At 52.4% G+C, this 12,565-nt stretch overlaps 1 protein-coding gene across 2 annotated transcripts in view; it reads right to left on the bottom strand.

The window, feature by feature from the left end:
- Acvrl1 (activin A receptor like type 1) overlaps positions 1 to 12,122 on the bottom strand; it is a 14,673-nt gene extending 2,551 nt beyond the window's left edge. The window contains exons 1-9 of one of the 2 annotated variants that reach the window (XM_021216447.1): positions 11,987 to 12,122; positions 6,395 to 6,462; positions 5,634 to 5,879; positions 5,229 to 5,440; positions 4,935 to 5,034; positions 4,051 to 4,197; positions 3,542 to 3,817; positions 2,777 to 2,974; positions 51 to 181 (exon numbers count right to left, since the gene is read on the bottom strand). In XM_021216447.1, coding sequence (XP_021072106.1) covers positions 51 to 181; positions 2,777 to 2,974; positions 3,542 to 3,817; positions 4,051 to 4,197; positions 4,935 to 5,034; positions 5,229 to 5,440; positions 5,634 to 5,879; positions 6,395 to 6,458 — 1,374 coding nt within the window. In that variant the 5' untranslated portion in view covers positions 6,459 to 6,462; positions 11,987 to 12,122. Of the gene's footprint in view, positions 1 to 50; positions 182 to 2,776; positions 2,975 to 3,541; positions 3,818 to 4,050; positions 4,198 to 4,934; positions 5,035 to 5,228; positions 5,441 to 5,633; positions 5,880 to 6,394; positions 6,497 to 11,986 lie in introns of both variants that reach the window. The other variant, XM_021216446.1, reaches the window with a different exon arrangement.
- Positions 12,123 to 12,565: the final 443 nt, after the last annotated feature.

Below are 12,565 nucleotides of genomic sequence, written 5' to 3'. Positions count from 1 at the left end.
CCCGCCCCGCCCCGCCCCAGCCCCAGCACAAGCCCAAGCAGAGATCTTACCGGATCTGCAGCTAGCCTGTTAGGGATGGTGGGTGTCTGCTGGTCAACGCACACAACCTTTTTCATGTCCTCAAAACTGGGGTCATTGGGTACCATGTCATAGAAGGGTGGCCTGTAATCCTCCACAATGCCTGGGGATTCAAGGGATGTGGGACAATCACTTGGGATTTAAGAAGTCCAAAGAGCACCCAGAGGATCACTGCCTGGTGCTAGCTGCTTGACTATATTGCTCCTGAGAGGGATCCTGTCCTATAACATAGCAACTGTACGTGTAGCTCAGAACTACTGCTTGTGTTTCACACTTCCCCAGTGCGTGATAAGCACATTCCACACTTTCCCGTCCATCCTCCTGGTATCTTTGTGTGGTACCACCCAAGTCACAAATGGAGAAACAGGCTCAGAAGCACGGGATTCATGCTGCCTAGCCAGTCACAGCAGTCAGGACTTCAAACCCATCTTTTGGCTTCCCAGGCAATCTTCCATCTTGGGCCTGGGTACCACTCCGTGACTGATGTCTGATTATATTAACAGCTGGTGTTTCAGAGCACTTCCTGTGTGACAGTCGGGGGTCCTTAGTGCTCTGCAGGAAAGCCTCACAGCGGCCTATGCGGATTGTAACATTGTAGCTTCAAGTCATGAACCAAAACAGTAGGTCCAAAAGCTCAGAAAGTTTGTCTTTAACAATCAACAAGTAGCCAGTGACAGAGCTGGGACTTAGGGCAGAAATCCAACACCACATCGCACGATTCTGCTCTCTCAGCTGCATTTATGGTAGGTAGGACTGGATAAGGCTCATAACCAGGACAACAAAGGACAGAAAAACACCTCTCCTGGAGGCAAAAGATTTACTCCCTGGTCCAGATAAGATGTGCTTACCATCAGGGAAGGCTCACGTCTCTGCAGATCCCACAACCGTGTCCCCACCCCATGTCAAGTTATCCTGAGCCTTTTCTGAAAGGTGTGCCTGTGGTGTCAGAGCAGCCCCATGTCTCTTCCTGCTTCCCAACCCCAGGCTGCTTCTGTGACCGTGTAGTGAAGCCTTCGGCAGCTGTTCTCTCTGTGGCGGGCTTCCAGGCTGCCCCTGTGCCGCCAGCGCCCTAATCAGCGATTTGCAGAGGCCCAAGCGTGTCTAATGAGCCTTTAATCAGTGCCGGGGCTGACACCAGATTACAGTGTTTATAATGCGCTAGGAGTCTGTGTGAGGCTGACGGAGCTTCCCCTCTGCCCCAGGAGCCCATGGCAAATCCATCAGTCCTTCTTTTCCTGCCTACAGCTAAGCCTGCTTCTCTCGTTCCATCAGGTACCCTACCCCTTCCCCAACTCCAGCCACTTAGAGCTGACTCCAGCAGTAAACGCCCAGGGATCAGAACCCCCTGGGAGACTCTGTTGCCACCCGAGTCTCTGCTGTCACAGATGACCACTGAGGAGGAATGAAGTTGTAAAAGGCTGGCTCCTAGTATATGCTCAGGAAATGAAAACATCTCTGTTCCCAATGAGTGGGGCTCTAGACATGCCCCGGGGATTGTCTGCAAACTTTCAGGGCTCCCAGCAACCCTGGCCATAGACAGGCCCCACGAAAAGTAACATTGTAGCAGCTAGCTGCCCAGTCAACCTGTGGAACTCCATCTACCTCAGGGTTGAGAGGCCATCAGCCACAGGCTAGCACAGACCTGCACAGACCAGCACAAACCAGCACAGACCAGAACAGGGCTACACAGGCCAGCACAGGCCAGCATAGGGCTATACAGACAGGTGCTTCTACAGCCTTTCCAAGTTATGGTCTCCTGTGGCAATTCACTGTGATAACAAGGTTGTAATAAGCAGGCAGTGCAGACACCAGATAGCTTACACATGAACAAAGAAACCAGGACCAACATTAAGCCACCACAGTAACAGAGCATTGGCCCAGAGTTAGATGGCCTGACTTAAGACAGTCAGCCACGATCCTGCATCTCTGTCTTTTCTTTTAGAAAATGGAATAATATTATGTAGGTACTCTTTCATTATGACCACTAATATTCAGCTCTAGGCACTGTTGGCCTTCTTTCTCTCTGTAGCCCCGACTGATCTGAAACTCGCTGTTTATATAGACTAGGCTGGCCTTGAACTTAGAACAATTTTTGCAGTACTGAGATTACACCAGGTTGTAGATATTGTTCTAAATACTTACTTGGGACCAACTCTACAATTATACTTATTTTTTTTCTTCTAATTTCACAAATGAGGAAGCAGGTGCACAGAGGCCGAGTACTCCCTGTCATGACAAAACCTGGAACTGAGCCAGGCAAATCGACTGACGGACGCCAACTCCTACCAAAATAGGAGACTTCAACGAGATAGAGCACACATCGCGACACATCTTTAAGCTTCATGACTGCTAGGTTAGCTGCTTCCTTGCCCCACCCCCACCCCCACCCCCATGCTCAGGATCAAAACTGTAGCCTTGGACGTGTCTGGCAATCGATCTACCACCTCGATATATCCCCAGCTCTGAAAAAAATTTTTTTTGTCTCTAACTCAAGATTTCAAGGCCACATCCTCACAGGCTCAGACGAGTCTTAAAGTCCATCTGTGCTGAACTAGTCGATTTATAGCAGTAAAAGAAAGCTAGACGATCTAGCCCCAAGCCCTCAGGTCAAGGGCACCAGCCACCACAGAAAACCCGGTCTCCATATCACACACACACACACACACACACACACACACACACACACAGGAAACCTCACCATTGATGATGGTCCGCCGGGCGATCTCCCATAGCACTAGGCCGAAGGCCCAGATGTCTGTCCACTTGTACGACTCAAAGCAGTCTGTGCGAATCTGCTCATCCAGCACCTCCGGTGCCATGTATCTCTTGGTACCCACTCGGGGGTTGTTGCCGATGTCCAGGTAATCGCTGCTTTGTGAGTGCATCACAGCCAGTCCTGCGGGTGTTTGGCTTGTCAGTCCTGCAGGGCTCCCACACAGGGTGGAGCCCAGGCAGGCTTTATATGGTCAGATACAGTGAGGGTGAAAACAGGCAAACATCGAAGAACAGGGCACGGGAGACCTGCTCTGAGATGCCTAGAATACAGATAGTGGCCTTTGTTGCTTTATAGTGAACTCAAGGGTCCCAATGATGATACCCATTTCACATGGTAGAGTTTCCAGGTGTACTGGGAGGAGCCATGTTCTCAGAGAAGTCAGGGTGAGATACCGGCTCCGCCCCTTTTCTGGAGGTTGCGTGAGCAGTGGAAAGAGTCTGGGCTGGAAACAGTTCGTTTTAAGGCAGGGTTTTTTATGTAGTCCTGGTTATACGGGAACTCAGTACTTAGACCAGGCTAACTTTGAACTTAGAGATCAACCTGCCTCTGCCTCCCAAATGCTGGGCTTAAAATCCCAGTTTGGAAACAAGTTTTTAAAGCACCAATTCTCCCCCTACAGAAACAGGCAGAGCCAAGCATGCAAGCCCCGCCCACCGGTGAAGCCCCACTCCTTTCCCTCCTACTCACCCAGGTCTGCAATGCAACACTGCAAGTTATTCTTGACCAGCACATTGCGACTCTTGAGGTCACGATGGGCAATGGCTGGTTTGCCTTGAGTGCCAAAGATCTCAACATGTAGGTGCGCCAGGCCGCAGGCCGCGGACACAGCTAGCCTCAGGGCCAACTGGGGCTCCAGCGTCTGCCTTTGCAGAAAGTCATAGAGGGAGCCGTGTTCGTGGTAGTGGGTGATGAGCCACAGCTGCGTGCTCGAGTTCCGCGAAGTCATGTCGGAGGCGATGAAGCCTGTAAGCAGAAGGGTGTGACAGTTCAACCAAAGTCTCCAGGAGGAAGGAGTGGTTGGGGGAAGGTAGGGCTGAGAGGCGCAGAAAGGGCGGAGCAGAGACTGAAGGCTGAAGCGGTCTGGGAGTCAGTCACTAAGGGTTACATCAATGCCCAGAGTTCGTAGTATTCCAGCCCGGAGCTAAGGGGGTCGAGATGCCTAGGCCTGGAATAGCAGACATGTCCCCCCAGCTTGCCTAGGATGTTGTCGTGTCTAAGCAGAACTGTGTTGTAGATCTCCGTCTCCCGAAACCAGGACTGCTCATCTCGTGAGGAGAAAATCTTGACCGCCACACTCTCGCCATGCCACGAACCGCGCCACACCTCGCCATATCGACCCTTTCCTGATCCGTGGCCAAGGGAAGAATAAGGACCACATACTAGACACACATAGCCCTAGAAGACCCCACCCAAATTCTGGATGCTATAAAGATCCCCTCTGTAAAAATCTGATTTTTTTTAAACTTTTTTTTTTTTTAAAGACAAGTTCTCATATCTGGCTGATCTGGAGCTTGCTGTGGTAGACCAGGCTGGCCTTGAAATCACAGAGATCTGCCTGCCTCCACCTCCCTAGTCCTGGGATTAAAGGCATGTGCCACCGCCGCAGCTGCCTTTAAAATTTTTAAAAAATTACATTTATTTATTTATTTATCTATTTATTTATTTATTCGTGTGTGTGTGTGTGTGTGTGTGTGTGTGTGTGATACACACTAACTGGGATCGCATACGGAGGTCAGAGGACAACCTGAGAGAGACGGTTCTCTCCTCTTGTCGTGTGTGTCCCAGGGATTGAATTTAGGCCATCACCTTCACCTGCTGAACCCCATTGCTCCCCTCAAACCTGAATATATCTTTATCAACATCTTGCCTCAGCTTTGGGCTACCCTTAGCTGATTAGCGCATCTCTATCCTTGCAGAAGGACCTAACTTTGGCCCAGGACCAACCCACTCCTCTGCCCAGCAGAATGTCTTACTCTAACCCAGGCTGGATCCATTTGTGATCCTGGAAGCTGAAGGCTTCCTGCCCTCTCCAGGCCTATGGGAGCCTTTGGTCCTCACCCCCAGCCCACTGAGTGCTTACCCACACACTCCACCAGTGCAACCTGCCGAGCCACTGTCCTCTGCACCAAGAAAGGGAGCCCCGAGCCGCTGCCTGTGGTACAGTCACTGTCCAGGAAGTCCTAGGGACACCAAGTAGTTGCTCTGCAGTCACCCTCACCAGCCACAGCCTTCTCTGTTCTCTACTACCGCCCCACTGCTGTATCACAGCTTGGTCCTCACTGTCATCATGGGTGACCCCTGATACTGTTGCTCCTGTCTACAAAGTCACCCATCCACCCTCCACCCTGGGTCCCAGGTTGCCCTAGACCCATACCCCCAACATGCTGTCTCCCTGTTCAGATGCCTTCAGGATGAGACTGGACTCGCCCAGGTCACTGTGCAGACCCCGCTGTTTTTCCTGCCTCCGCCGGACACGCCACAAGCCCAGAGCACCCAGGGCCACCAGGACCAGCAAAGCCAGCACAGGACCCAGGATCAGAGGCAGATGGGCATCAACTTCTGGATCCTCCGAAGGAGTTTGGGTGGCTGGAGAAGAGGGACATTGAGTCCCAGCTCCACCAGGCCAGCTTTCCCGACCCTGAGCCAGACCACTTACAGTCAGATCCCAGCATCCTGCCTCCCCACACCCTCTTCGTGCGGGCCAGGGCACAAGAAGAAAGCAGGGCATCGGGGACAGGGTTAAGAAGAGGAAGAAGAGTGGGTGAGCCACCTGACATACCCTCCAGCATCAGAGACACGTTGTGGTTGCAGAAGGATCTATAGCAGCAGTGATGGTTCACAAACTCTGTGGGACGTCCCAAGCAGAGCTCCTGGTTCAGGCTCCCGCAGCCCCGATAGACCTGGGGGTGCCTGCCCTGTTCTCGAACCAGCACCACTGTGCACCATGACCCCTGGCAGACTGGCCTCTTGCAGTGTGGGTTCTCACAAGTGCAGTTCACCAGCTTAGAAGGCTTCGCCAAGTCTCCTGGGGGACACGAGAAATTCAGGCGCTCCTCCCATCCTTTCTGATCTCATGGGCAAGCCCCTCAAGCCTTGGTCCTTTCATTCCACCCCCTAACCGTTCTTCCTCAGAGCCTGTCCCTAACCACACAGGCAGTGGACCGTGAGAAGCCAGCTTCTGTCCACAGTCTGTACTGGGACCTATTCTCCTTGCTACAGGTCCTGCCATGGTCTCCGGCTCTCCCTGTTCCCAGAGAACAATAAGCTTCTTAGTCTCTTCACCCAAGACGTAGGTGTTGTCCTGGAAGGAGTCTCAGCGTGGCAGTCAGTACCACTTAGATATAAAGGAAGGTAGGAGCAGTTGGGGGCGGGGGGGGGGGGGGGGGAGGCTGGTCTATAGGACTGCTGTTCCCCTCCAGCCAGGCTCCTGTCCTCAGCACCCCCTACCCCTAGTTCCAGTCCCCAGCAAAAGCTGAGCTGGGCCCAGAGAGCTTTCCTTCATTCAGGTCCCCGTTTCCACGCTGCCCCTCCCATACTCACCCCTGGTTAGGCCCAAGGCCACCGACAGCATCAAAAGGCCCCTTCTGAAGCTCCCCAAGGTCATGGTCCTTGGAGATAGGAGGAGAAGAGATGTGGTGAGATCTGCAAAATGTGATAGCTGTGGTGACCAAGGTCTCCTCCTACCAGAGGAAATCACTGTGAGGGTTTTTTTTTGGGGGGGAGGCAGGGAAGCCACCTCCCAACTCCTACGTCGGACTTTAGGGCGGGGCCTGCAAGGGAAGTCCTGGTTCACTTCCCCATGGAAACCATCTGTTGGGGGTAAAGGGTGGAGAACTGTGTTTTAATGAAGAGAGCCAGAGAGGACGGGGGCTCTGTGCCCACTGCAGGGTTCAGAGGGGAACAGGCTGGGAGGGTTGCAGACAGACAGAGCTACAGTGGGAAGGACAGCTCTCTCACAGCTCATCTCTTGTCCTCAGCCGTTTGCCCATCGCTCCAGCCTCCACCCCTGCCCACCGTTTCCCAGTGCCCCCCCCCCCCAGCCCGGCTGCTTCAAACATAAACAGGCTCTTGTCCTTACTTCCTGCCATTCAGGGTCCCGCCTGGCTGGCTACAGGAATCAAGATTGTTTAGATTGAGGTCTGGATAGAACAGGCTGAAGTCACGCACAGCAGGGAGCTCAGGGTAGGCTGGAAGCGGGGACAGGGTTTAAAGGGACTACCAGGAGCAGAGACAACTGTGTGATGTGTGTGTAGGTACCTTACACAGCTCTGGGGATTTTTACTGTTTTTAAATGTATTCATTATTATTGTGTCTGTCTGTCAGGGTCTTTGTGCTAAGGTACAAGTGGGAAAGTCAGAGATAATTCTGTGCAGCTGTTTTTCTCCTTCCACCTTTACGTAGGTGCTGGGGATCGAACTCAGGTCACCCAGGTTATGTAGCAAGCATCATTACCTGCTCTATCATCTCTTTGTGGCCTCCCCTGCAGCTCTGGTCTTAAAGGAGTGGGTAAGGCTCATCCAGGGGAGGCTTGTCCAATTCCATTAGTAACAAGGAGTCTACTACAAGAGTCTAGACCCCAGCTGGGCAGTGGTGGCACATGCCTTTAATCCCAGTACTTGGGAGGCAGAGGCAGGTGGATTTCTGAGTTTGAGGCCAGCCTGGTCTACAGAGTGAGTGCTATCCCTTCTTCAGACTCCATCTCCCCAAACTTTTCCTTCTTCTCTGTGTCCTGAGCAGGCGGGGTCAGTCCCTGCCTGCATCCCTAGGCTTATAGTAGCCTGACAGTGACTAGGTATAAAAGGTCTGTTTCTCCCTCAAAGCCACCTGGGCCCCCTTCTCTCTTCTCGTTGTCCTGGGAAAGGGCTGGGGGAGGACCAGTGGTACAGGAAGTGAAACATACTTAGACACTGAGTGTTTGGCCTCGGAGAGTTGCCTGGGCTTCACTCTTGCCTAGGGTTTTGCTCTTCCAGAAGTTTGATGGGCGCTGGTAAGAGACGTGATTCTGGTATGATATGATAGCCCTCAACCCGGGACCCAAACCAGCTACCGTTTCGGAAGCCATACCACTCTTCCCTTCTCAAAGCCTCAGAGCCAGAAGACAGTGCTGAGCCTGTAGCAAGAGGGACCGGGGTCAGACGGGAACACAGACTTTCTGAATGGCAGGGTGTGCAGGCCGGATCCCCAGAGAGGGAACCAACACATGAAGTATCCCGTGAGAAGACACCGGTAGGCAGGAAGGGCTGGTTATGCAACAGTGCTCTAAGCTTGGTACTAAACGAAGACCCAAGATGCTGAGGCTTTTGGGGGCAGGATGTCTAGGGTCAGGCTGGGGGTCTTGGTGAAACTTTCTGGCTAGTGGAGGCCCTGGCCTTCCTGCCTGGGTTTCCTCTGCCCAGAGGCCCGGTCCGGGGAAGGAAATAGAGACCTGCACTGCTGCAGCTGTGTCCCAGCTTCTGCCTGACCTCCTGCCTCTTGCGCCTGCAAGTAGTCAGTTAGGACTCTGAAGGGCTTTTGTGGATAAATGCAGACAGGGCATGTTCCAAGGCTGTGGAGCAGGAAGCCATTATTGGCAGACTTTACCTGAGATGGGAGATGGCTAGCTAGCAACAAGACATCTTTCTGGGACGTGCTACCAAGCTTCCACCTCCCCAACTTTGCCTCCCTTCTGTGTATTGGAATCCCATGCAGTGAGTTAGCTAGGTAGATCCCTTGGTCTGTCAGCCACTCCAGGCTTCCATTGAGTCTGACTGAGATAAGCAAGAAACATACTGGGGTGGGGTCTAGTAAGTAGTGCATGCCTGTGATCCAGCACTGTGGAGGCCGGAGATTTGGGAATACCAAATGAAGACTTAAGATGCTGGGGCCAGCCTCAGTTATGTAACAAGGCATGACACCAAAAGTAAAAAATGAAGGGAATAAAAAAAAAAGAAAGGAAGGAAGGAAGGAAGGAAGGAAGGAAGGAAGGAAGGAAGAAGGAAGAAAGGAAGGGAAGGCATGCATTGTCAACGGTCCCCCAAGGGAATTCTGATCCATTTGTGTGGGCACCAGGCTTTGGGAAATGTGTCTGGCACCGTCTCCTGTGCTTTTGTTCATGGGACACCGCTGGATGGATGGAGAGATGGAAGGGACACTTAGTTCCTTCCCAGGGGCCTCCCTATCTCTGTGGGAAGAAAGAGAATGATATAGAACCAGGGAGTTGGTGACACTGCAAATTGAGCGTGAATATGGAGGTGGGTGAAAAGAATCTGTTCTAAACATCAGCAGTGTAGGAAAGGTTGGCAGAAGTCACCCTGGTCCAGTCCCAGGGATGTGACAGACGGAGTTAACCACGTCTGGGGTTAAGCATGAGGTGGGCATGGGACTAAATCTGGGTCTTAAGCTTCTCTTTTCCTCCTTAGTAAAATCACATGAAAAATCTCTTGCACACAGAAGCGCCATCGCTGTTGTTAAACATCACCCAGATGTTAAACGGCTTTCAAAGACCAACTTAATGCAGGGAAGTAATAGCTGGCAGGGTGCTCTGAGGTCTCACTGTGCGCCGGGCACTGAACCCCAGGGGCTTGTCTCCTTGGAGCCTGCAACACTCCTACAGGAAACAGTGCCGAGTATGGTGTGGTGGTAAACTTAAGTGGCCAACAACCAGTCCTTCCTTAATCACTGCTCTTCCTCCGGAGTTAGGTGAGGCCCTCAAAGAGACAAAAGGGGTCCTGGTCTCTGCAGACATTAACAACATGCCCCCCCCCCAGTGGTGTCAGTGACTGCTGCCCTCCTCCCAATATTGATGCTCAGAAACCACCTGCTCATTGCCAGACTTCTCAGTGTCTGAGGGTCAGGTGAGGACCCAGAGAGGGGTGTGCCTGGACAGTGACTGTCAATCTTCCCGTTTCCATCAGCAGTAGGGCTCTGCCACACTGTGATTATCCAAGGTAGGGAAGCGCAATGGTAACTCAGTTAGCTTTCACACTGTGCACTTACTGGGCTCTTGGACGCAGCCAGTCTCCGTATTCACCTGCATATTCCATTAAGCCTAGAGCGGTAGAATAGGGTGGAACTGCCTGGATTTGAGAGTCTTGGGCATCTGTAAGCAGTAGGCACAAACAGTTCCGCCTCATCTGAGGGTGATGCATCCCTAAATCATGTTGGGTGCACGAAACCCAAACTGCATGTTCTGTCCTCTCTACCTATAACATACCTGTGATAAAGTTTAGTTTGTATATGAGACCCAGGAGACAGCAACATTAATAAGAAAACAGGATAGCCGCAGTAATAGGCTATAGCCAGGACAGCACCATAAAGCTTCTCCTTGGTGTACTGAGTCACCAGCACCCCTGAGCTTGCACTTGAGACCATTGTTGACTGAAATAAAGGTTTCTCGACCAATCTGATAACCCTGACAGCTACCAGGTGACTAACAGACAGGTAAAGTGTACCGTATAGACGTACTGGACAAAGAGATGAGTCATATGACCAGTGAGGGGAGGGGAGGGGAGACTTCACTACACTCTGGAGACAGTATGTCTTTAAATTATATATATATATATATATATATATATATATATATATATATATATATATCCCTTCGTTCTGGAAATTTCCATTGACTATTTTCACACCACAGTTGATTGTAAGTGACTAAGATCTCTGACAGGGAAGCTGCAGAAAGGAGACTCCTGTACAGCCCAGAGATCAACACCCTGGCCCTGACCAAGCACCCGACTGGGGTGGTCCGTGGCAGCTGGGGCTTCACTGTGGAGCTCGAAGCAGGTAAGCTTTCTCTCTCCTTTTTCTAAAAAATATTTTCTCAGGTAAGGAGAGGACCTCGCCAGAGTGCTGCAGACTCCTCGATAGAGACACATCGAGTTAAGATGGTGAGAAGGTAAGAATCATGGGAAAGTCATAGTCCAGAGACAGAGGCGTGTTCCTGGTAGTATGGAGTCAGACTGCCTCCGTGTTTGTTTCTGTTTGTCACCGCCGAATCCTTACCTACCTAGCCTCGAGAACCCACATCCCAGGGACCCCCCATACCCAGCTGGGGTTGGTCCGCGGCAGCTAGGACTCACAGCCATGAGACTGGCATAAGAAGAGTGCCATTTCCCAGGTGAGACACACTAGAGTTACTCGGCTGTGTGGTAAGTGGCACAGAGCAAGCCCCACAGTAGTCAGGTGTGCCCTGTATCCCAGCACTCGGAAGCCTCCTGAGGCAGGGCAGTAAAGAGGCTAAAGCTGAATCAGGTGAACTGAAAACATGAGGCCAGCTCTGTATCAACAAACAAACAAACAAACACAAAACAAACAAACCACCCAACCATGGTGTCTCCTGATGTCATCAACTGATACCCTTCTCAGAGTTGTTCAAAACCTGAAGCTGACCTCTCTTCGACAAGCTGGGCAGTCATCTCCCATCTGATAGGTTGTGTAAGCAAAACCACCCACAACAAAGAATGATAACTGTGAAGACAGGTCGGGGGCCAGGTAGAGTGGTGAGGGTCCAGAGAGGAAAGACCCTAGACAGGCAGAGTTGTGAAGGGTTGGAGAGGGGGCCCAAACTCATCCAGAAGTTGCTTGTGAGGGGGGGAATGTGTCCTTCAAAGGAAGACCTAAGAAGGCAGCTAGCCGGGAGGTGTTCTCTCCAGGGATGACGGACAGCCTGTATCCAGCCTGGGGGAGGGCTAGGACACCCACAGCAGGGGAATTCTGTGACCATATAGAGGTAAGGGTTGGGGTGCCAGGTTAAGTGGTCTCTATGAAGAGATTCAGCAGGGAAGTCACTCCTAGGTCAACAGAGCACCCTGGAGCTCAGCAGGAAAGACTCCTTCAGTCCCATTTTACCTTTATAGATAAGGGTAAAAGAGTTAAGCTAATGGCTCGGACGGGAAGAGAAGCTAAAGGCCTCAGAATACCTAGCAAAAAAGTTTTTGATTCCCCACCGGTGTTCGACCCGCCCCCTTCCGCGCTCAGGTCGGGGTAGCAGGCAGGTGTGTGTCCAAAACCAGGGGGCTGCTGACTGTCTCGCTCGGCTAAAACTGACCCTGCTACGCGCCATCTGAGAGGTCTTTGAGATCCACATGAAGGAAGGGTCCTCTGAGACCAGGGACAGGTCTCCCTGCCGGGCCCAGCGCGACTCCGACTCACCTTTGGACAGGGCGACAGGACTCCCGCCTCTCCTTGCTGGAGGTGGCCGGGGTCTCACGTCCAGAGCCGGGCTGTGGGACCTGGGAAGGTCTTGAGCTGCGCCGCTGGCGCGGCGGCCTCCCGGGACTGGGAAGGGGCTGGAGCAAAATGTTTCTTATTCTAGCTTCTTCCTGCCTGGCCCGGCTCCACCACTCCCTCCTAATAACTCGTTTCCTATTGCCCAGTACGCCTCCCAGCAGCAGGGCTGGGCTCTAGAGGGCCGCAGACCCAGTGCGACCACCCGAGCCCCTCCCCGCCACGAAGGGGCGGGCTTCGAACACGGGCATTAGGGTACCGTGAGTCCTGGACAGGAACATAGGGACTGAGCTGGCTGCGGAAGCGTCACTCTGGGCCAGGAGAGGGGATGAGGGTAGGTGCACCCAGAGGCAGAAATCTGGATTCGTGAGGGCTTCAGGGAGGGACCTGCGCGAGGTAGCAGCCAACTTATCTGTGCTGACTCCTAAGGAACAGCTCAGAGAGAGAGAGCTGAGTTTGGGCTGGGAGTGTCTGCTCAAGAGTTGGCTCCGCCCTTTGAATTCT

This window comes from Mus pahari, chromosome 17 (genome assembly GCF_900095145.1).
Source record: "Mus pahari chromosome 17, PAHARI_EIJ_v1.1, whole genome shotgun sequence".
NCBI classification, from domain to species: Eukaryota; Metazoa; Chordata; class Mammalia; order Rodentia; family Muridae; genus Mus; species Mus pahari.
This window is presented reverse-complemented; position numbering and strand designations above follow the sequence as displayed.